Genomic DNA, 25,746 nt, shown 5'->3' on the forward strand with positions numbered 1-25,746 from the left:
CTGTTTCACTCCATGCAAAATGTGTTTCAGTAAAAATGCATGGAAAATATTTTCTCTGGGTAGCTGATGTACTGGATAATAACGTTAATTAGTTTTAATGATAAAGTTATGATCAAAACAAACAGAACTGAGGAACTGATCAAATGAAATGAGGCCATGTCTTCTTGCATTCTGGTAAAAGTATTAAGAACCTGTGAGTCTAGGAGGGTGAAAAAACTGAACAAGGACTAAGGTAGTTAATACTTCTTTTGTTTTGGGATGAAAAAATGCAGTATGTGAAAATGATTTCCTAATTCCTGTGAGAGCTCACCCAGGACTAATGAAGAAAACAAACACTAACCCGACGAACAATTCCAAGAATTCACCTCAGAAAAAACTGATTTTCACGTTTTATTAAAGTCTATCCCAAACCCAAACTTGAGAAGTTTTCTCTTAAATTGCGGTAACATGTTAATCTTAACATTTAGATAGGGTCTGCACTTAAAAAACCAAACGAACCATGCAATGTATATCAGTTTCTGAAATCTTAAACTCTACAAATTAAACAAAAGAAATGCTTTGCATTTAGGGAAGTGATTTAACTCTGAGAAGCTCTGCTTTGGCCAGACTGATGTGGAAAATCTCTTCAAGTATCCAGAAGTCTGCAATATCCATCAATACACTGATAATACTGAATAAATCAAATTAAGAAGCATATTCTTTATAAATTTTGATTGAAAATCCACTACTAAAGTATCTAATTTTAGATGCCAAATACATCACTGCTTCAGAAGGTCCTAGCCTTCCATAATGCACTTTACACACACGTGTTCTCGCTCTCAAACGACCCTACATATGTTAAAAGAATGACTTTGAAAACAAAAGCTTCCTCACCGGGGGAAGGTGACTCCTTAATCATAATTAGCCACCCCGGGAATCAGGGTGTCTTGAACGCGGGGCTGAGGGGACAGTGAGGATAGCTGCTCTTCCCCCATAAAGAGTTGGGGCAGGACAGGCCTAAGCAACAAAAGACGGGCTTTTCACTCCACCCCACCCCTCACCCACCATCTAATCATCTAAGAAGAGAGGAATATGAAATAGAATCATAATCAGATGCCTTCTGAGGAAATATTAAACAGTAGTTTAATCTTTGGGGGAAAAGATGTGTTTAAAATTATTCAGAGAAGGCTCCCTGGAAAGGGATTTTGCTTTGCTGGCTCAGATTCATCCCTCTGTTCAACCAAGCTACTTCTGACAGCTTCTCATACGTCCGTGCCACCATCCCGTCTCCAGGCACATACTTGCATTTTTTTGTGCCCTGCCTTGACAGGAAAGCAACCTTAAATGTCTCCCTTGGCGTAAAGGATAATGCCAGATTTCCACACACAGTTCCACCGCTAATCTGGTCACAACCCACCTGCTAGCTCACTTCTTCCTTACCAAACACTGGCAACAGATCATTTATCGAGTGCTTACGTGGTATGTGTCAGGTCCCACACAAGGTGCCTGAAGTCTCAAACACACAACAACCCTTTAGGTAGTTAAAGCAAGTATCCCCATTTTACAGATCAGAAAACTGAAGCACAGAGAGCTTAAATTATTTCCCAGAGGTCACAGAGGCAATGAGTGAGGGACCCAGGATCGATGTCAAGGCTGTCCGACTCTGGTCCACTACTTTTGAACTACTCAGAACTTTCTTCCTTATAAAGTCCACTTCATCCTGTTAGGATGAAATGATTTATGATTCACTACTTGCCAGGCTAATGTAGTGCTTGTGACATATAGTAAGGACTCAAAACAAACATTATTTTCATCCCATTTTACCTAGCAAAAAGAGCACAAATGAACATAGCAAGCACATCTACTTAAGTTTTAGTTGTCTGCCAGCTTAGTATAATGAGGTTGCCAAAAAAAAAAAAAAAAATCTTATGCAACCTCACTAACTGTTCAATATGGAGAATGAGGAAGGTGACAGTCTTGCTCTGAGCCGGCCAGCCAGACCATTCCTGCAGACCAGGGCACTACTCATTAAAGAGGCCATCAAGAAACAGAAATCACCCGATGATGAGGATGGAGGGGGTTTTAGAAAACCCATGCCAGTGACGACAGATGTGAATGAAGTGAGGATGGCTAAGTAGGGAACAGATGCCATTATAAGATGAGGCTTAGTCTAGGCCCCAGGAGTAGGGCTCAAACTTCTGTATTTTGCAAAAGCTTCCAGGTGATTCCTGCACAGATTCAAGAATCACTGCTCTAGGGCAGAGGTTCTCAAACTCTAACATACATCAAAATCTTCTGCAGGGCTACTTAAAGCACAGAGTGTCAGGCCCCACCCCTAGAGCTGCGGACTCAGTAGGTCTCCAAGAGGGCCTGATAAATTGCATTTTAACAAGTTTCTGGGTGGTCGTGCTGCTGCTGGTCCAGGAACCACACTTTGGGAATCACTGCTCTAGAGGAAGCTCCAGGATCAATTGAGTAAATTTTTAGCCAAAATAAGGGAAACTCTTTAGAAGCAGAGTCGTACACAAATGGAATGGACTGGCTGGTGAGCAGGAACTGAAACTACTGCTACATCACTGGAGATGCCCACATCAGGGCACTGGGAAGGGATGACACCAGGCAATCTTGACGCTCTCAGCTCACAAACAGGCTTTTTGGGGGGCTCTGTGTGGCTGGAAGCATGCAAAAAGGAAAGTTACGTCTCTGTTTTTTTTCCCCCTCCTCAAACCAAAGCACAAACTCAATTTTAAACTCAGTTCTAAGCTTAAAAGTAATGCTTTAAAAATAGCACTGTAATTCCAACCAAATTCTATACAGGGTGTCAGTAAGCTGTGCGTGGTTTGGCAAGCACTGCTGGAGAAAGAAGGGAAGGACCCATTTTTGTGTCAGCAGGTGTGCTAGAGAGGTGCACATTTCTGTCCCAGCAAGACAGAGAAAGAATGAATTCAGTGTGAGAACAATGTGTAACTGCTGAAGGTTTAAAAATACAAACAAAAGAAACAAGTCCTTTTTTATCCAAGCCCCATAGTCTGCTTAAAATGTTTATTCCACATTTTTATCTAGAACATCATGATCTGTTCACTTATATTTTAACCAATTTATGGGACACAAAAAGGTGAGGTAAAAGTTGATTGGACCAAAATTATACCCTCAGTTCCTTGAAATACTCATTTTGTATTTCACTACAATTACTGCAATTGTGTTTCTGAAACATAAAAGAACGTGAATAGGTTGACCAGAGTTCTACTATAGAGTATCCAACTGGGTGCTCCAGAAACAAGATTCCTTAAGTTGGACAAAGGATGATTTTACACAGGGATATTAATTTTAATATATTAAATATGAAACATCCAATTTATTTATTAATCAGCCAGCAAAGACTCTGACTAAAATGGCCAAGAACACACAAGCTGACTCAGGGCCAAGCTCTGTCATTTCTAAAGCTGTACATATTCCATGCAGTCCGTCTACAATGGTGTCTTCCGAGCTACCCTGTTAGGTTAAGAGGTGATATCCTCCCAAGGTGGCTCTCCACACCCGGCTCAATACATCAGCACATGAACACACTGCATATTAACACTGACTTGAATTACTTATGCTGCACCATTGAATGCTTTCAAAATAGATTCTTGAGGTTTCACTATCCAAGTCTAACTTCATTATTCTATAGTTGCTACATCACTAAACCACTTCATCTCCGTAACAGAATTATCCTCTGAGGTACTTTTAAACATGTCTTTAAATCAACCACTTATGTGGAAGATATTCTTGATAATTTCCACTGCAACTGGCATTTCATCGTTGAGAAAGGACCCCCTTCTTCCGTTCCCTCACCTGAGCCTTTGCGTTCTAGATTCCTTTCCTGCAGCCATTTGACTGTACGCTGACTAATAAACAGCATTCCTCCCACATCCACCTTCCACAGACCTTAAACCTTTATAATCATTTAAGCCACCTTTAAGGTACATGTGTCAGGAAGAAGCAAAATTCTTGGGCTAACATCTTACCCTAAAAGCCCTTTTATGATTTCTGACCCGAGTGCTCAAAGGACTGACTTGAGGATTTGAGTCCACTGTGGTGCAGACATGGGTGTGGATCACACTGGACACTAAATCTTTTGGTGAGCCCTGAACCAGTGGCCTCGTAACTGGTTTTCTAGCCTGAGGGATCCAAGTCAGGCAATATTCCGGACATGTGGTCTCTCAGAAGCAGCTAGGGACTGACACTAACTTGGTCATTTTCCCCCAGAGATATACCTGTTATCTTCTTGTCAGGTCAGGTCTCCTTAGCGCATCATCACTAGGGAAAGTCTCTGAGGCCAAGGCCTGGGTTTAGTCACCTCTGGATTTCCTCAGCACTTGATTACAGTGCTCTGGACACTTAGCACTTGGTCAGCAAATGAAAGAAGAGACTGGTTTTCTGAGACCAGCTAGAAGTGAAAAGACGCCCTTGGCCTGCCTCGTTATCCATGTAAGTTACACCTCCTTTATTTAGTTTCTATCTCGAGTCCCACTGCAAACCACCTTGACCATTCTCAACCCTGGGTCTTCCTCTCTGAAACACCAACAGGGCTCTGTATAGGGTTATCTGCAGCCTGTGATACCACCATCACCTACTGTCTTACGTTGCTGTTTAAGTGTTCCCCAACTCTGACTGCTCTGAGGGCAAGGATAGTGTACATCACTATTTTACAGACCCACGGCACACAAGATTGTGCCCAAAAGGGTTTTCTTAAAAGAAGGAAAGAGTAAACAAGTAACTGTCACTGTTTTGAAAAGCAAAATGAATACATTTATATGAATTATTCATAAAATATATGGTAGGAGAGAGAAAGAGCAGAGATAGTATGTTAAGGCAGGATGGAACTTTTGTATCTTCCGGCTGCTTAGCTGATTTCTTTCTTCAGCTTCTGAGGATTAAAAGGGTAGTCTATCAGACTACAACATTAGAAAACATGCAGAAAAAAGATAAGTAAAATGATAAGACCCCTTTCAGCAGCAAGTTTACCTGCCTGCCCTTCATTCCCCCTCTACCCCAAGAACCAGTTTTCCTGGCTGACGATCTTGAGGAGGAGGAGAATTACTGTGCATTTGCTATGTACTTCCGGATTCAACATTTAATATTCATTTATTTACTACTTACAACATGCTTATGAGGTAAGTAATACTGTTCTCCTCATTTTGTGGAAGAAGCTGAGACCCAGAGAACTTAGGTAACTTGCCTAAAGACATAGCTAAGGACCTGTGCCTGAATCCATGCTCTACTTCCCCTCCTTGAGAAGCCATTTAATCTGACAAAGGGAGACACCCTGGTAGGGCACACCGGAGTAACCAGAAAGTTCCTGTACTTGTCCAACACTACTCATAAACTTTTTGTTCTTGTTTTTGTCCCCAAGCTATGGCATCTTGGGGACAGAGCTAAGTGACTTGAAATCTTAAGAGGCCATGTTGAGAAAAAGGAGTATGAGAAGAGGAAGGAGAGGCGGCTGGCTCCGAGATGGGAACTCTGGGGGAAAGGAAGAATGCAGGTGGTAACTGAGTTTGGCTGGGTGGAGTCTGATGTAACTTCTTTCCTCTCCTCCCTTGTAAAATGTCAAGTAAAAGCTACATCACAAATGCTTTGTAATACGGTATCTGCTTTGGAGATTCAGAAGAATGGCAGAGCCTGCTTCAGATGTGGGTAAGTCCACGGTGGGAACAGAAGGTGTTCACAGGGCAATGAGTCACAGTAAAAATACCAACAAAAGTAGTTTATCAAAAGACCATGAGGGAGGAACTGATTTAAAATGATAAGTGAAATGCCCCTTCAAGGGGTAGGAATTATATCAATTTGTAACCGACTCTTTATTTTAATGGAGGCCCCGGGAATTGAACCCAGGACCTCGTGCATACTAAGTGCTCACTCTACCACTGAGCTATACCCTCCCCTCCTCTAGTAACCAATTCTTTAAGTAAAAAGCAGTACAAGTTTTTAAGCTGTATTTGCCTTTAGTATTCTGAAATATATTAAGAATGACTGGATTGCACCCTTTTGGCCTTTAGGACCTGAAGGGTCTCTGGCCTCAAGTGCTGAGGTGTCAATGCAGCTTTGATTTCTACCTTTCTGCACTTACCGGTAGGTGGTTTCTGGAAGGAGATCTTTTATAACATGGGTGGTGGTATTGCCCACGGTGATGCTAGTGTCTCCAAGATCGATATTGTAAGCAAGGATTTCAGATCCATTATTGCACGGCTCTTCCCAGTTCAGTACAAGGCACACAGAAGGCGAATCAGGATAGGCATTGAGGGTCTCCTCCTCCAGGACACATAGAGTGGAGACAGGGTCAGGGGCCGTTGCTGGCGTCTGGCAAAGGACAAGCTCACTGTACGGTCCTGCTCCGGCTTGATTAACAGCCTGAAAAACAGAACAGCGAGACAAAGTCCGTATTACCACATGAGTACATTCTAAACGCCTCCACATTAGGTGCCGGTAAATAAATCTAACGTAATACATGATTACTGCCAGAAACGTAGGTAGAAATAAATCCTCCACAATGTTCACTTTAATCTAATAAACACTTTCCAAAATCACATCTTTTCTGCTAATAACATTGCCATCATCATCTCTTAAGAAAAATTATTTAAAAATACGTTTTATATTTTGCACAGCCCACTTCAGTTTATGTATTGTCTTATGCAATCTTCTCAATAATTGTCTGAAGTCAGTAGTAAACGGCAAGTATTCTTATCTGCCTTTCACAAAGGAGGGAACTCAAAGTCAGGTTAAATAACTCAGGCCTTGGATTTAGACACCAAGCTGGGACTGAAATTCCGTAATATGACTTCTAACTCAAGTGCTGCCCCGTAAGAGCTACAGGAGTTTTAGAAACGATATCTACTATTTTCCATGTGAGTGCTAAACTCATATCTGAAGTCAGTTCTCAGCCCTCACCTGACTTTACTTGAGCGCCACAGCTGACACCTGATCACTCACTGCTTTCGAGTATTTACTCACTTGGTGTCTGGGACCTGTCCTCTTGTTTCTACTTACCTGCTGCTGCTTCTCAATCACCTCTGCTGGTTGCTACTCATTACTGGGATCTCTTAACCCTGGAGGGCACCAGGCCTCAGGCGTGCACGCTATTTCTGCTTAAACTCTTGGACATCTCATCTTGTCTCGGGGTAAATGTCATTTGTATCCTACTCCCAAATTTATCTGTGTAGCTCAGACTTCTGCCCTGAATGCCAGGTTAGTGTATTCAACTGCTTTTTGAGTATCTCCACTTGAATGTCAAATAGGCATCTCCAACTCAAGTGTCCGCACAGCTCCAAGTCTCCACCCCATCCCTGCTCACCCCAAAACCCCACCGCACCTCCAGTGGTTTTCCCCATCCTTCAGGCTGCTCAAGTCCTATCTCCAAGTCATTGCTGGACATCTTTCTTCCTCTCATACCCCTACCCAAGCCATCAGCACATCCTTTACCACCCTAGACAACTATATTCTCTCATCTGGTTATTGTAATGACCCTCTAGCTGGAATTTCTGTCAGCCCTCGCCCCTCAGACTGTATTCACTGTTCAAGTCCCGTCAATGACCTCCCATTACATACAGAATAAACTTTGAAAGACTAATCTTGTACAACTACCCTCCTTCATCTCTGCCTTCATCATCTACTACTCTGCCCCTCACTCCCTCTGCTCCAGCCACACTTCTTCCTTGATGTTCCACAGGGACACCAAGTTTGCCCTCACCTCAGGGCCTTTGCAACTTGCTGCCCCTTCTGTGCACAAAGCTTTTCTCCAGACATCTGCACAGCCCATCCAATCATCTCCTCCAGGCCTCCTCTCAAGCACTGCCTTTTCAGGGAGACTTCTCTGAACACATTTAAACTTGCAGTCGCCCTACCCAAATCCCTGTGACCCATCTCATTTCCTATTTCCCTTCTTTGCCTTTTTTCCCATCATAGCATTTACCACCATAGACCAACATAGTATATACTTCATTTAATTACTGCCTTGATAAGAACGTAAGTTCTATAAGGTCAAGGCTGTCTGCTGGGTTCACTGCTGTAGCTCTGGCAACTAGAACAGTACCTGATACAGAGTATGCACTCAATAAATGCTATTACAGTATTTTTTTTCCTTATAAAACATTTGGCAACCTCCTTATAAAAACTGTACTCTAAAATTTAGTTTACTTCATAGGAGAGCTTATGAGGACAAATTATAAAACTAAAGGAAAGTAGTCTGAGCTCTTAAGTCAAAGGTTCAAAAGAAAACTTAAAATGCCTGTGTATTATTGTTTATTTCAAAGAAGCAAGAGTATTCATTTGCTATCAAATCACTTTTTATACCCTACTGTAATATTTTTTCACATCTAGTCCTATTTCATGACAACAGGAACTCTCTTTTTGGTAAAATTTTAACATCACGAATTACTTTAAGAGTATATACTTAGAGACTTTATTTTTGGATACATATTTATCACAGGGGCAGAAAAATAAGATACTGTGGAACCCAACTTTCACATCAACTGAGGCTTTAATCACCATGCAACAGAAGGAAAGGACCATGCCTTTTAAGAGTTGCAGCTTTGTTCATATCGTGATTCTATTATTTACTAACTGTGTGATCTTAGGCAAATTAACATTTGAGTCTGTTTCCCCAAATGGAAAATGGGGATAGTAATACTTAATTCATAGTTATCGTAAAGATTAAATTTGTTAACATGTAAAATCCTGGCAGAGTGTCAGGCCAACTGTCAGGGCTTCACTTCTCTCCTTTCCAAGAACAACAAAGCAATAACAATTTTCCTATTTAACAAAAACAAAAAATCAAAAAAAGAAAAAAAAAAAAAAAAAAAAAAAAGAAAGAAAAACACCCTAAAAAAAACAAACAAAAAAGCCAAAACCAAACAATAAAACCCACTTCATTTCAAGCTAATTTTAGACTTACAGAAAAGTTGTAAAAATAGTGCAGAGAAATTTCCATGTATCTTTCCCATGTACCTCTCACCTTGCTTTCCCTAATACCTAACTGTAAAACAATGATCAAAACCAGGAGATTCACACTGGTACAGTGGTATTAACTACGTATAGACTTGATTCAAATCTTACCAGTTTCTCCAATAATGTTCTGTTTCTATTCCAGGATCCCACCCAGGACACAGCTTTCTTTTAGTAGCTTCATTCTATGGAAAATGCTTTCTTGATTAATACCACTTAGTATTACCACTTTTTAAAGGAATTCAAAAGAATCTTACTAAATTTAAGAGTATGCCTATAATATATAATATGTCTCATGTGAAAAGAATTATTGGGTACTTGTTGCTTAAAATGTTCCTAAGGATGGATATAAAAATTCAACATTCCTGAGCAAAACAAGAAATGTTCCACTCAACTTTTATAAAACACAGTAGAGGTATGACAGTGGTTTAATTTTTAAGGCACCAAATATTCAAAAGAATATTCAGCGTCAACCTGGCTTTGTGGTAATGTCAAATGAAAATAACTCATATTTGGTCCATAAGTTATCAAGAAATCAATATAAGCTGAGGAGACCCTTTTCCTGGCAATTCTGTAGCATTACAATGGCAGTCTTGAATGTACTATCCCCTCCACAGGATCTGACTCATTTTATGACAAAGAAGTACAGACATGTGAAGATATTTACTATTTCTGACTGTCAGAACATGGAGGCAAGATTACTATGCGGGCTCTATTCTTACTAATGTATCTTTATCTTTTAAAATGCAATTTTGGGACGTTAATGCTAAGTGACAACATATACCTCGAAAGGAAAAAAAAGGAAGCAGAACATTTTAAAGAGAGACCAAAACTTGAAAAGCAGACTGAAGTTCTTTCCTGTGATAGCAGACAGTTTTTATTTATATCCTTCCTTGTTCCAAAAACAGGAGTGTAGCACAGAATTTAACATTTTCCCAATGACTCAGCATTGCTATTATAAAGCTCAGATAATGTGCTGTGACCCTGACTCACTGACAAAGGGTTGATTACATCCCAGACCCTTCATTCGAGAAGGAAAGAAGGTGTGTATAATGGAAGAGTTTAGCCAGAACTGTTTACGAACAGACTTCAGAATTTAACAGAAAAGGTTCAGTTGATCTGGAAAATTAACTTATGAAAGGAATATTTTCTCCAAAGAGGCCAGAGACATTGAGCGTACATGGACTTAAATCTGGTGGAAACCTAAATCTGGCATCTTTGCTTCTTTATGTATTTAAATCTGCAGAACTCTTCTTTTTTGCCTTTTGTCTGAGTGGCTTTCCCACTGAAATGTGCATCTCAGGAAATTCAGACAGAAGGTATCTTCCCTTAGGAGCTGTGCCACCTTTGCCTTGGACTCAGTCCTGGAGAACTGACCGACCAGCAAGACACAAGAATGGCGAGAAGTACAGTGGAGAAGAATCTGGCTTTGTTCTGACATTTCAAGACCTCCGAGAGATGCAAAAATTAACTGTAAAATACCAAAACAATTATAATTATTTTTACTTAAAAGGACTCTCTTTTCCATATCACCCCTCCTGATGGCCTCTATCACAAGCCTTTTAGTAAGTTTCCCAAGAGTCTTACATAGAACACCAGTGTTTGTGACTAACGTCCGAATAGTGTCAGCCTACCTGTAGTCTACAGCAATACTGTGCAGCAGGCAATAGATCCCTCATTTCAAAGCCGGTGTCTGTCCCATGATAAATGAGTTCTAAGGATTCTTCATCTTCTCCCCATTCCAACCTGTACTCTGAAATGTCAGCACCAGAGCTTTCAGGACTCTGGAAAACAGAAATTTAACTGGTAAAATTCACCAACAAGAAAATCCTATGAAGTCTGTGTTCTACTAACTGAACTGGGAAAGAGAGCAACATGCCACAGGATACTCCAGATACATGCAAAAGAGATGCATGAAAAAGATACTTAACCCAGCACCTCCATTCAAATAAGTAAATAAATAACCTCATCCCCTCCCCTCACCAAAAATAAATAAATAAATACATAAAATAAAATAAAAAATAAAAAAAATTAAAAAGTAAAAATACTCAATTTCATTTGAATTCTGACAGGTGGTAAAATTTCCACAACTCTTGGCAAGTTTGAAGGCAGATTACTGTGTAAAAATCACCTACATGTGAATTCTAGCTTTGTAGCTTCCTCATAACTTGCATTGGGAGCAAATAATGAAGAAGAAACAAACTGATGCAAAACTTGTGCCTAACTTACCTCCCAACTCACTAAGACACATCCATCAGGTGTAAAAGAGATACAAGGTGCTTTGCATTGTCCAGGAGGCCCTGCAGCAGTGGTAATTTCTGAGACGTCAGAATATGGACCATACTGAAAGAGAAAAACACATGTTTGTTTGTGTGTGTGTGTGTGTGTGTGTATACGTTCGTTGTGTGTATGCGTGCAGGCGCGCATACAACACAAGCTTATAACCAAACAAGGGCTAAGCTAATGCCATTATCAATACAACTGATTAAAATTATTACCTAATTGCGTTCAATTTCAACTGAACATGTAGACTTTCTTCCACATACATTCCCTGAGTGGTAAATATCTATTTTACATATATATTTCTATAAAATACATAATGAAATATATTAAAAATATATGTAATTCAAAAGGATTAGAAAGTTGGTTTACCATTTTTGCTGTGACAAAAGAAACCAAAAAATGCTGACTTCTAATATACCATAGCATTCTGCTTTAATTTCTTAGAGGGAATCAAAGAAAACTAAGTCAGATATACACTGCAGTTTAATTTTTAATGCATAAAAATTTATTTGGAATTGCCGGTTATCAAATTTTGAGTATTTCTTCTAGTTATTGGTATTTCCATCTTGAAAACCAATGCTCCTGGTAATGTTTCCCCGGCATGTATGTTCCACCATTTCAACTATCTGAAGATCTACACTGCCTTCCGTGTCTCATTCTATCACCATCAGTAACCACACTGCACAGACCTAATCATCACTAGAGATTTAAAACATTCTGAGAGAGCCATAACCACCATGTTAATAGTGGAATGTGTGATACTGTAAAGAGTTGCGGCAAAGAGTAAAGCAATTTTTAGGCTAATGAAGTATGTGACTATGTTTTTCAAAATGGGAAAAAAAGATTAAGAAAAAACCCTCTCCTTTTCTAGTACAACTTGCAAATATTCTGGGGGTGGGGATGGGGGAGAAGCTCTTTAAAATGGACTGTAGAAGGTGACCACAAGTCAAATATATGGTTAGCTTCCAATATAACACAATTTTAAAACAAGGCTGAAGATAGTTTCTTTATATGATAAGTTAGTGAAAGGGGAGAGAAAGCAAAACCCAAATTAGTCCAGTTGCACATTTATTATGGCAGAAATCCTCTGAAAAGTTGATGGAAGAAAAGTACAAGAACGACAGGAAAACGGTTTCTCCAGCAACAGTGATCATCACCATCCACCCTCTTTTTACTTGTCCAAGTTTGGGTGCCTAGGCTTTCTTATCTTCTCACCAATACAGTTTCATTGTCTAGTGTTTGGCTTTTTTTTTTTTTAATTTAAATACTTGTGCTGTATCTGAAATTCTTTCCTAACAAGGAATTAGAAGAAATCCAGTTCCTATTCAAGGATCCTACCTCAAATCAAATGTTTTCAAAGTCAGCTGTGCCTAACATTAAATAGACTAAAGACAAACACACTTCACTTCTGAAAGGTATGAACAGGACCACTGAGAACTAGAAGAGTCATTGTCAACTTCCTGTCACCAGTTGGGCCTTCTTACTTGTAAAAATCTCATCAATTAATGACATCTGTTTATTGGCATGGACTATCTATACATATCACTGGCACTTCATGGGGCCCTAGAGGCTGTCTGCTCTACCCATACCCTTCTACCTTGTTTTATAGAAACATCTTTGACACACCAGAAAGCCCTTAGAGTTTCTGGGTCACTTCATTTTTATTATGAATTTCCTCAAATCCATATCACTCTGCAATGAAAAAAACCCAAAACCAATTACCTTTGTGGATATAATACATACACACTCTTTCAATCTCTAATAGCCCAGCTCAACAGCTCCAAATGGAGTAGCAGAAAGGGCCAGACATCTCTACAGTGTTCAGTTGAAATAAAAACCAATAAGCTAGCCTCCCTAGCCTCTACTCACAATCCAGTTTTAAAAACTGACCTAAGACACTGCTGGGTAATTTAGACAACATGGTAAAGGAATATTATGTACTACTAATTTCCCATACCTGATTAATACAGCCGACAAGAAGAAAGGAAATTATTTTAAAAAACACCAAAAGCATCTAACAGGTGATGTTCTTATTAACCTTGAACTCTATCTTAAGAGAATGATAGGAGGACAAATGAACGGAATTTCCAAGGCTGGGTCTACATGAAATCAAAACAATTGACCTTCCGAAATGAGATTTCACAGACACTTCCTTAATGGTCGTCAAGGTTGGATCGATGTGGCAGAGGAGTCATAGGAGGGGAGAACCGGAACTGCCGAGACGGCGGTGCGCGAGCTGGTACTCACCCCTCCGTCGTTCAGAGCTCTCACCCGGAAGCGATACACGGTTCCGGGCAGCAGGCTGCCGACGGTGCACTGGAGCTGCGGCCCGTGGTACACCTCAGAAGCCACGTCCTCGGGTTCCGTCATCTCCACGCTGTACTCGGAGACCTCACAGCCACTTTCCGAGGCAGGAACATCTGGGAACGGAGAATATTTCTCACCTTAGAACATTTTTGTGTTTCCAGTTGACCCTATCACACCTGACTTTCCACAAGGTTTGCAAAATGTCAGTTAGGTGGCCTGTCCTCAGTATTTACAGAAGAACCTCCAGTTCAAAAAAGAGAAGACATGCAAAAGAAAGTTCTTGAATGATGTTATGCATACTTTGCAAACCAAGTACATTTAACGACACTAATAAAAATTCCAAAAGCACTTCTTTACGTTGTAATGCAAGGTAAGGGGAAGAAATTGAGGGAGGAAAAAATCTTCTCTTTAATTTGAGATCAAATGACCCAGTAAATCAAGTTGGAGAACCCCAAACTGGCACAATATTTGATCATATTTTAGACATAAGTGGTGGGGAAAAATACTCTGGCAGCATTCTGCAGGTTTATTTTACAATTTTACGTGCTGTAAACTGCTGATGCGACAGGAAATGCTAATACAACTTGAGTCAATACTGTGAAACACCAGGACCCAAACATGACAAGGCAGCAGACAAGGAGGAATCACATGTTACTTTATGAACCATGTCTTGGTTTCATGTCTAAATTGAGCACAACTTTTAATTTATGAATAAAGTTGAAATATTCCCGAAAAGACCAGCTTCTCTGAGAGATTTTCTAGGAAAGTGCCCTCTGAAGGGCAGAGGATGAATAGCATAAGAGGCGCCATCAGGAACAGGAGGACGAGTGATAGCGCTAGGGAGAAACAAACCCAAGCCCACACACGTTACAAAGAACATGGAATTTTCAACAGAAACAAACATGGTTTTCATAAGGAAGATTTGGAACTTAATTACAAAACATTAAGTCTTAAACTCAATCTCCAAATTGTCCAAATCGTCAATGTGAAGATTTGTTCACTCACCCCACTCTAAGTGGACTTCTTTGTGCTTTGGTCTACCCAAAACCCTCGGTGGTCGACACTGACCTGGTGCAATGCTTAGTGTGCGAACAGGGAGACTTTCAGAACACTGCAGGAGAAATACCGGAGACAACCATCTCTTAGTTACTTTGAATTTATTCGATCTCTATATATCAGGCAAATTTCACCCCATAACTGCAAATGTTACCAAAAGGGGGTTGCACATTGAATGTGTACACTCTTTATGGAATAAGCTTTTCATCTGTGTGTGTGTGTTTTAAGTATGGACATACACTGCATATGGCACTGGTAAAAAGAATTCTTTCTGAAGTCAGATTCATATACACGAGTGTTGTGCATCCTAGGCACACAGTTATTTTCCTTTAAACCATAACTGGAGAGACCCTTCATGAGGATGGAAGAGAATATAAAACAACAGCTGGATGAAATTTTCATATGGTGCCATAAATGGCCAACCATCCACGTACAAAGCAGAGACGCAAATAAGATCAATATTAATCAGCTGGGTCTGATATTAACCAACAAGTTCTGTTAACACTGAAATAAGCAGGCCTTCTTTGTTTTGGCAGGATCTGGTTGCATAAAGTTGGTGGTATGGAAGCTGACCCCTTTCTGAGACAGGAGAAGCAAGCTGCAGCTCTGCATCTCACCAAACTCATCCTCCTTCCTGAGGAGAAGAACCTAAACAGTCAAGGAGCACTGCTGCCCCGCACAGCCTGTGCAGCCCCTTACACGTGCGAGGCGCTCGCTAATCACCTGGGGCTCTGATGTGCATACGCCCCGCCCTCAGGGGCAATGCCCATAAATGGTCTAACTGGACCCTCTTTTCCCAAAAAGTCTGCCTACATGAACAGTCTAGACATTGCAGTACCACTTTCCTTTTGGAGAAAAGAAACATAAGAAGACACTGGAGGGGGGCTGACTGGCAAAATCAGGCACCCTAATGGCAGGTATTCTCTTGAAAAGTCAGCTCAGCACAGGGCTAGAGGCCACCACTGCTCTCTTCCTCTCTCTCAATACTAATGGTTTCAAACCATAATGGTAAATATCGCTACAATAAAAACGTCTTTTACCGTATTGCTTCTCACTCACTTTCTGAATATTAAGCTAAAGCCATTCAGATAATAATTATCTCATTTCTGGATCACTTCATGTGCATTTCTTAGGTTATTCTGAGTCTATGAGAAGACTGTGAGGCTGAAACCAAGGCTCCTGACAAGTTAACTGATGGTCTAAGGTCATATAAATTGTAGACAAAAGTGGTGAGCATTTTGTGATGTAGAAAAACGTTAAGCCACCATGCTGTACACTTAAAACTAATGTAATAGTATTAAGTTAATTATACTTCAATTTTTTTAAAAAAGTAGACTACAAGAGAACCGCTGCTGCCGACAGATATACAGGCTGCCCCCCCACCCCACCCCCAGCACAATTGCAGGGGTGCCATTCAGCTCAGTCATCATTTAAGGCTTATACGACTTTTATGATCATCTTCCAGCAGATGGCAGTAAAGTACCTCGAGGAAGGTGCATCTCATAGTCTCACAAGCTGTTTTTGACTCTAAATTCTGTTTTTATATCACTGCAATAATTGAGATTCACCCCCTTATTTAAAGCAAATGCAAATTCCAGACCACCCTCAATTCTCAACTGTCATGAGATTACACCAAAATCTAAGAAATGGCTAAGTGACAAATGTACCAGGAAAGCAACACAACTGAGAATTATGTGGGCCTATCTTCTCATATCCTCTACAGCGCAATTCAAAACACTGAATTCATGACGTGATACCACGGCAGGTTGCGTTGGCAAGAGACATTTTAAACAGCAGTTTTATTCTGATGTTACAGATAGGTTGTCTGAATTTGACCGAAGATATTTACTTCTATACCAAAAAAAAACCAACCTGACTGTGTCCACCAGTACTTATGCAGCATGCTCGGAGTTTGTACAAAGTGCCTGGTTTCAGGTGGGTGAACGTGTACTCTGTAGCTGATCCACTGTATGCCACTTCCCACTGACTCGCTGCAAAACAAGACCCACGTATGAGTTGATGGCCTTTTGTGAAAATGTAGTAGTAGCCACCATTCCTGATAAGGAAAAGCTCTAAGTGGTTTCCATGAAAATCAGCAGCTCCTATTCTTTTTTTTTTCTGTTTAATACCCACAGGGCTCTCCTTCCATTTCCTTTACAAAGTTAAATACTATAATAACACGGGGTCATTTTTAATACTTAGTACTGCTGGCTAGACGACTTAATATCACTATGATTGCATTTGCTGATTGTGAGGTTTGGATGCTGGAAAGTACATGAAACCTGTGGTTGGCCCGGGGGGAGTGGTACCAGGAGACAGCGGACAGTGTGGAGCAAGCTGTCAAGTGGTCCTCCTGTGAGAAGCCTCTGGGACTGGCCGGGCCTGGGGAAGGCTGCTCAGCCGTGAGGTTCCCGGTCAGCCTGGGGTGCCGTTGACAAGTTTCTCCTAGTGAAACTCTCCCCTTACAGACAAGTCCTTTGGGTAAAGGCTGGATGTCTTCATGGAGCCCCACTTAAAAGACAAAAATTCCCGAGAGAGGGACACATTACTGCAGAAACACTCAGTGTGACACAAGCTATCTGAATACTTCTCAGGATTAAAAAAACAGCAAGCGGGGCCACCAGAGGGGCCTGGGTGAGGCTGATGCCACCAGGTGAAGAGCACGGGACTGCCTCACCCGACTGCCCACCTGCCCCACAAATCTGGGCTGTTTCCTCCTCTGGTTTGCTCCCAATAATGACATTTTCCCAGTAGATTATTTTACAAAGGCCTTTACTCCACGAAGTTGTTTTAGGGAAAATACTTTTACCCTGTTCCATGATAGTTACTAAAGTAACTCCCACAAATGCCCTAAGCTGCTTATTAGGTTAGAGTTACAATGAAGTCACGTGTACTAGGGCCACGAAACAAAGGGGACTATTAAAGACAGCCATTCTGACATTACTGATTAGAGAACCGGCACTGAAAAGGCGACTGGGAACAAGGAAGACTGAGGAGATTCAATTAATCACTGACGTCATGTGCTGGCACAGTTGTGAACTGTAAGCAAAGAGTGGCATCTAACTTTTCATTCACCATCAGTGGTCAAGAGAGCCATGGAAATTCGAAATATACTTAGGTTTTCACAATAAGCCACTGCACATACGTGACTTCTCTTCTAGGTAGGTGAGATTTTTAGCAGAGAATATGATTTTTTTGTTAAGAACAGCTGTGTCCATCTCAAAGCATTCTCAGGTTTTCAGCTTAAAATAGGGACCGACCGATGTGAAAAACAAAACACTCCAGGTGGCTATCGTGGCACAGGATAAAAAGCAAGCTGCACACCTGCATCGCTTGTTTGTAAAAGTTACTGTTAACTCTTTCCTTTTTTGCCATATGTAACACTTTAAAAAAATTTCATAGTTACAGGAATAATCAGAGTGGGGAGATATGTCATTTTTAAAGTTCTGATAACTATACTTTTTCCTATTAAAGCCTAATGCATTTTTTTAGAAAGAACATCTAAGAATTTTTTAAAAGGCACCATAGAAGGAATTTGATCTGTAACATTGTCCCACTTTACTTCACCTAATGTGACCAGCAGTGAATAAATAATCAGACTCAGAAATCATGACAAAAATAAAAAGGTATTTTCCAAACTTGTTATAAAGTGTGACACTCTTCATTAGCCCACAATACTGTATTTTGCCTCCATTGTACCTGAGAATTTCTAGATTACCAAACTCATTTGCTGTCTCCAACTTATCCTTCCTGCTGATTGCTTCTGACACTTCCTCTGCTTATAAGAATTTCCAGAGAAAGTGTGCCGAGAGATGAGAAACATATTTATTCTATTAATTAGGGCGACTGGCTTAAAGGCATGACTAGAAAATTTGAAAAACATGATGAAGATGTACATTTCAAGCAGACTCTGATCCCTGATGCTGTGTTTGAAAGAAAAAAACTGTCAATATGTGATTAAGTATAATCATAAATGTAGTTTAATAGAATTAGACAATTGCCCACTATTATTACACAGATGTTTATCTTATTAGAAAATAGGATTTGCTACTGGATTTGAATGAAACAAGTTCCAAAAACCTCACCTTCAGAATTTCCATCAGTAATCTCCAGCAAGTACTTGAGTATTTCTGAACCACCATTGTCCTTTGGAGGATCTGCAAAATAAGCAAATGCCTTGTTAGTTATAAAAGCATATTGATTCTTGAGGGAGGTGCCAAGATGGCAGAGAGACTCACAGCTCGCCCTCTCCCACAAATACACCAAGAATTACATCTACAAACCCACTGAATCGCACAGAACACCTACTGAACTCTGGCAGAGTGTTTCTCGCTTCAAAATACAGGAGGAGTCTCACAAAATTTGATAAACAAGTTTATACTATACAGCACAGGGAACTATAGTCAATATCTTGTAGTAATTTATGGTGAAAAAGAATATGAAAGCAAATATATGTATGTTCATGTATGACTGAAGTATTATGCTGTATACCAGAAGCTGACATAGCATTGTAAACGGACTATACTTCAATAAAAATATATGTACCCCTCCAAACAAACAAACAAAATGTTAAAAAAAAAAAGCATATGGATTTTTGATGGTAAATATTATTAGAACACATAGAATCATACAACATTATATTGCCTCAATTCTGGATTCAACCAAAAGGCACAATAATTATTATTTCACTCAACTCCTTTCTTGAAAAACAGAAGAAACAAACAAAAACACCATAAAACCTTCTAATTATTCAAGGTTTGTAGAGCTAGAAATGTCAAAGAGTTAGCATTTATTCAGTGAAACACGAATAAAACTCAAAACATGAATTTATTTTCCTAAGAGTTATGCTCATGTATTTATTTTGAGAATTCTGAAGCCTGCTCTGCAGTATTTACATAAGATGAACCATTCATATATTTCTTTTTGTAAAATGATTTTATTCTTTCTTATTTCACTTGTATCATCAGTGACCAGGTCCTTCTGACAGATGGAGAGGGAAAGAAAGGGCAGTGCAGAGCTTACCGACAAAATAAATAAAACATCGGAATATAATAAATCTGGTCCATCACAGTTTGCTGCTAAGCAAACTTTATGTACCTTGGGTATCTGTCTGCAAATTCTGGGCCTGCAAGAGTTTTCTTTTCTGAGTGTAAAAACACCTTGCATTATAATTTTACAAGACTATACAGAATTCACCTCTACTATCAACTGGGCACCTCTATATTTTAGATACACCCTCAGGTTATTCACACAGACTTGGAAACTAATTCCAACTCCTTTCACTTGGTCTTTCCATTAATAGATACATACTTCAGATATTTACAGCAATAATTAAAAACATATACAGCATATAGTATGGCTAATCAAAGTAAATATTCAGTGCTGACAGAAATTTCTAAGATTTTCTGAGAAAAAAGCTTTAGATCTGGCAAAAAGCACACCTAGATTTTTACAGTTTCTCTTAATGATATCCATCTTCCAGGGAGTAATTCTGTCTCAAAATTGCTAGGTAACTTAAAGCAGTTACATGTCTCAGTGGTTGGTCTCCAATAATGATTTAATAATGTTTTAAACTCCTTTTATATCACTTGACTGCCAGGTAAAATCTTATTTTAGATTACTACTTTGTTTTTTCGCCTGTTAGGTAGTTACTATTATTATATGATACTAGTGATAACCATACACATCACAACAGTTTCACATACGATTGCAAATGTTTCTCAACATTCTAATGGCAGTTATTTCACTGAAATAACCCATGTAGCAGGTGAGCCACAATATCCTTCCTTCTACCAGGTTTCCACAAACACCACATGATAAACTTTAATACGAAAAATTCCTGAAGTTTAAGACTTCTGATTACATACAAACAACAGCAAAAACTAACATTTTCCTAATTCATTATAGCTTAAACATTCTGTTTATCAAAATTTAATTAAGATGACATATCTAAATTTTGAAATTTATTTTCATTAACTTTATAAATCAATTTTTGTATTAAAAATTGCTGCTTTTTAAGCTACTGAAGAATGAAATATATATTCAGAGATCACTATATTCAAATAATACATCAAAATATAGGAGGAAAAACATTTAATAGCATAAAATCATAAATTAAATGCTCTTAAAATTGTCATATTTACCAATCTGTCGAATTCTCAGGATGTTTCTCATACATATATTCCAAATGTGAACAACTCCCTCAGATACTATGGTTTGTTTATTATCGGTTTGTCACTACTGAAATTAATCAGTTTTTTAAAAACCCGTCAAAAAAGCAGCAGCAGTGACAGCAATAAAACATACCCCACTTGACACAAAAGCCATGAGATGTAACTGGTCCTTTAATGAGGGGTCTTGTAGGAGGTCCAGGCCTGTCGGGACTCGTCGTACAAACCAAAACTTCACTCGGGCAGCTTTTCCCTTCCATATTAGAAGCAGTCAGCTGTAACACAACCGAGAAGACATTAACACGCTTTAGATATAAATTAGGTATGAAAGCAGCGCCGACTTTCAATATGGCAAGATCAACGTATCCATAAACTCGCAGACACGCCCATATTCTCTCCTCTCTCAATCTCAAACTACTAATTTATAAGCTTTTCTTTAATGGAATACTCATTTTCTGTATGGTTTAGCTATTAACAATTGAAAATAAAACAGTAAGGTGGGTTTTAGCTAAAGACACTTTCACCCTTTCAAGAGGACAAAACAAAACCAGTAATGTCACCATCCGGTTCATACTGTTTTATAGAAGGAAAACATGAGAAAAGCAGATAACAATAACCTTGCTTATTTCGGAGCAGGGCAACGCCACCTTGTGGAGAAACGTCAGCAGTATACCTAGTTCTCACAGCCAGCATCAGACAACAAGGGGCTTTAAAAATATCAAAAACTATCATTGTCCTCTAATAGTCACACATCCCACTTGACAGTCTGACCACTGTTTACCGAGTGACTACTACATGTCAAGTGACACCATGTGGCCCACAAAGTAAGAGAAGGAAAGGTGGACTCATAAAACATAGCCATCTCTCCAAAGTTCACACTGTCGCTCCAGGAAGTGCGAGCTGTGTGGGCTCAGTAACCAGCAGGGCAGCCCGGTGGCCTGCAGGGACAACACAGACCCACAGTGGCATCAATGGTGGTTGTTAATGCCCAAAGCAGAGCCTACGCTGGGGCGGGGGTGGGGGTGTGGGGGGGGTGGGAGTGGGAAACAGAATTAAAAAGAAAAGTGGGTGAGAAGGAGAAAATGTGCAGAAGACCAAAGGAACACGGAGAGTAAAAGGGATATCCGATTAAAAGGAGAAACTGTGCAGAGAAAGGTGTGAAGAGCTGGTGAGAGATGGGTGCGCTGGGCACCTGGCTGGGCCCTCCTGGGCAAGGGCCTCTGGCCACGCTGCAATGCAATTTATTACGAAACACTATGACACTTTTCTTTCTCAAAAGTGGGTTTTAAGATTAAAGTACAGTGTGTATATTTTATAAATGTTACTTTCGAAGCATAAAGAGCAGCGAACTTAAAAAAATTTTAACCCATGGAGTCGGTTTAAAACAGTAAAGTGGTGAAACATAAAACAGCTTCATTTTTAAGCAGTTCAGGTACCAAAGTGACTGACTCACCCTGAATTTATACTGTGTGCTTCTTTTGAGATTTTTCACAGTACAGGTTAAATCCTCTCCAGTGTATTTTGGGTGGAAAAGGTTATCCTGAAAAGGCAAAGCCAGAAAGAAATATCAGTATCATAAAACCTGGGCATTAAATACCTTGTATGTAGGGATTTTATATTGCCTCCTTCCATCATCACCAGTGGGGCAACTATAGCATTTAAAAAAAAAAAAAAAAAAAAAAAAGAGTGTCAGAATCCCAAGGTGCTTTAAGTAAAAATGTACCTCTACCACACTGTAATGTGCCCTGGATCTGGGCAGCTTTATTGTAGACTAACTTCAAAGAGAACAACGCTCTTTGAGAGAGTGTAAATTTGCTTTGGAATAGATGCCACCATGTGCTCTTCTCACAGAGCAAACTTTTTTCTGGATAAGCGTTTTAAATGAAAAATTTAACCACCAAAAAATCCTATGTGACGAAGCAGTATGTACTTAAAAAAATTTTTTTTTTATTTGACAACTCTGTCATGAAAAAAGGCTCTTGTACTGAGGACCTCATTGTCAAGTTGCGCTGTGCTATGTAATAAACCGGGCCTGGGGTTTCTGACACAGTGTCCTCTTCCGGCCAAGGGGGAAAGGACAGCTTTCACAGGGAAGACATAATCCTTCAAGGGGATAAATATCCCACTGAAAATTGAATGTATAGAATTCAGTCAACAGTATTCTCAATCATGCCTGCATCCACCCACCCAATCCTGGAGCACTTTCTGTGCATCACACTCTTGGGAGTTAGCACTGCCCAAGAACAGACCTAGCCTTATCTGTAGGAAACACAGGACAGGGGGAGAAAGCAGTTAAAAAACTGCACACATAAATACGAAGCAGGTCACATGGTGTTAAGTGCTATGAGATGAAAAATACAGCAGAGTAAGAGGGCAGAGGGGTGGAGCTGGGGGGTGCGGCTCTCCGAGCTGTGCAGGTTCAGCAAGGCAGCCACTGTGGCTCTTTCAATTTAAATTAAATACAATTAAAAATTCAGTTCCTTGGGCCCACAGCCACATTTTAAGAGCTTGACAGCCATGCGTGGCTAGGCGCTATCTTACTGGACAGCACAAATTACAGGGCATTTCCATCATCGCAGAACGTTCTTTTGGCCAGTGCTGTTTTACAGGGTGGTCAGGGAAGGGCTCTCCAGAGAGGTGACATGTGAGAAGAGACCTGAGGGAAATGAGGGAAGTGACTCACACGTATCTGAAGGGGCCTGCTGGGCAGAGGCCCTGCGGGAGGGCACTCTCGGTGCGGTCAGTGAGACTGCAGGGGCAGGAGCAAGGGCAGAAATGAAGACCCCGAAACGCAGGGCCTGGGAGCATGGTAAGGACACTGAAGAGGACACATGGTAAGAGAGGGGAAGGCACCGAGATGGGAAGGGTTCTGAGCAGAGCACTGGCACGATCATATTTGTATTTAACAGGTTCTCTGGCTTTGTGTGCTGAACAGACTAGTGTAGCAAGAATGAAGGTGGGGAAAATACTTACGAGGCCATTCTAATAACCCAGGGGGGAGACAATGTGGCTCAAAAAGGGTAGTAATTGTGGAGATGCTGAGAAATGGTCAGATTTCTGGATAACTTTAGAAGGAAGATTTAAAGGGATTTGCTGACTGATTATCCATGAGGTCAAGGATGACTCCAAGAGTTTCCAGCTTCCTCAACTGAAAGGTCGGGGATGCCAGTACTGAGATGGGGAGACTGTGGGTGGGAAGGACAAGTTTCTGCTGGTGGTTGCAGTAGTAGAAATTAAACGTTTGGTATCAAATTTAGGTAGCAAATCTAATTTCACGGTGCACCCTGTAGTTATGATCAAACTGACTTTACAGAACACACACAAGGATATAAAATGTGCCAAACTTACATTTTCATCTTCCTGGATTTCCAAGGTGTAGGTGATTACTTCCTCAGGTGAACAACCTTCTGGTTTATTCCACTGCAGTGTGACCCATGTGACTCCAGCGCGAACAAGTCTTGGTGCAGAGGGCATCTGAGGAATGTTTCCCAGCGTGTAGCAGACCACCTCTTGACTATACCCACTGGAGAGAAAAAGACCTGGCGTGACACATTCAGGAGCCTGGGAGGAGTCTCGGCATTTCAAAAGAGCAGGGATAAACCCACCTACTTGCGCAGCTTGCTGGGGTTGGAAGGTCTAGGGCCTGACAGGTTCAGCGAGCAAAGGCAGGCAAGGATCCCTTGTGTGATACTCCCCACCTGGACTTCAGTTTGCCCAATTCCCCCCTTTATTCTGCTACTAGAAAAGCACACACTGTTATAGGCCAATATACTTAAGTTTATTTCCCCCGCAAAAGCACCCAGCAGAAATAACTATCCCTTGATAGAATAAAGCTTTTACAAATATATATAGTGCTATTTTCCAAAAGTTTGTGGATGCTTCTAGTTCATTTACAAATTCTTGAACTGGAGAAGCCTTTATCATTGTAACTTTTCAACTAGAGGACTCTAAAAATACAACGGTTATCATGGGTAGGAAAGGAGAGCTGAAAACCCTGTGATGTTTAGAAGTTTCTTAGGCTGGAAAAAAAGGTTGAGACCAATGATGTGCCGAACCTCTAAGAAGATTTTCAACAAGCAGTGATGAAAGAAAAAGGTTTTTCCCTTAATCAAGAGTTACCCAGGAAGTGCCACTGAAATACGGTCTTTTCAAAGCATCTTTAATCCATTGATGCTTCACCATAAACTTGTTCTCGCTTTTCTCTAGCAGCTTGGAGGCAAGCCGTGTGCCCGCATGGTCCAGATTTGATCCTCCAGTCCTGTGAGTATCTGCTGGGGGCTGACAACAATGGATGGCCCAGCACCTCTTTCTTTGTATTAGGAAACACTCACACATAATTGAAAAAGGCAACTCAATGAGTAGCTTGCTAAAGTGATGAAAGAAAATGGCACATGATCTGAAAAAATAAAGCCCCCAGAGGATTCCTTTCAAAATCCATAGTTACCTTCCTCTTGAGTCTCAGAGGCCCCTAGTGGGCCTTTGCATTACAGCCTGCAACACTGCAAAGAGGCCACGGGCCTTCTAGCCTCTGATTAGGATTCCCTTTTGGAAAATCTCCAACTGGTTCAGCAAGGAGGCTGGAGGCATCCCCGGCCTTTCAGCCACGTGAGAGGAAGACTCAGGAACGCCACACAGACACTTAAAGGCATGAGGACAAGGAAGCGCCTTACCTGGTGCCAATGTCATTCCGAGCAGCCAGCCTGAATGTGTACCCCATTGCCGGACAAAGCTTTGTCAACTTGCAGTGCTTTTGGCTCCCAAAGAAGCACTGTCTGAAGCCACTGTTTCTTTTCCCCTAAAAGAAAACAGTGAAACAAAGCTCATACATTTTAAAAATAATGAGAACATGAAGGAGCATTTTGAGTAACTATTTAATTTCCTAGTTTGGATGAACAAAACCAAGAGAAGGAAAGTGGTCTACGATGAAATCTCATCCTTAACATAAAGGCACTACAGAAAATTCTCTAAC

General features: G+C 40.4%; 1 protein-coding gene across 4 annotated transcripts in view; it reads right to left on the reverse strand.

Moving 5' to 3' along the window:
* The window catches only part of FNDC3B (fibronectin type III domain containing 3B), a 312,085-nt gene that overhangs the window by 31,945 nt on the left and 254,394 nt on the right, over nt 1-25,746 (reverse strand). For all 4 annotated transcript variants that reach the window (XM_074367878.1, XM_074367872.1, XM_074367879.1 and 1 more), the window contains 11 exons: nt 25,448-25,572; nt 24,126-24,300; nt 22,231-22,317; nt 20,914-21,052; nt 18,693-18,764; nt 16,480-16,598; nt 14,557-14,662; nt 13,492-13,664; nt 11,191-11,304; nt 10,596-10,745; nt 6,092-6,372 (listed from right to left, as the gene is read on the reverse strand). In XM_074367878.1, the coding sequence (XP_074223979.1) occupies nt 6,092-6,372; nt 10,596-10,745; nt 11,191-11,304; nt 13,492-13,664; nt 14,557-14,662; nt 16,480-16,598; nt 18,693-18,764; nt 20,914-21,052; nt 22,231-22,317; nt 24,126-24,300; nt 25,448-25,572 (1,541 nt within the window). The remainder of the gene's footprint in view (nt 1-6,091; nt 6,373-10,595; nt 10,746-11,190; nt 11,305-13,491; nt 13,665-14,556; nt 14,663-16,479; nt 16,599-18,692; nt 18,765-20,913; nt 21,053-22,230; nt 22,318-24,125; nt 24,301-25,447; nt 25,573-25,746) is intronic.

Source organism: Camelus bactrianus, chromosome 1 (assembly GCF_048773025.1).
Source record: "Camelus bactrianus isolate YW-2024 breed Bactrian camel chromosome 1, ASM4877302v1, whole genome shotgun sequence".
In the NCBI taxonomy this organism is placed as follows: domain Eukaryota; kingdom Metazoa; phylum Chordata; class Mammalia; order Artiodactyla; family Camelidae; genus Camelus; species Camelus bactrianus.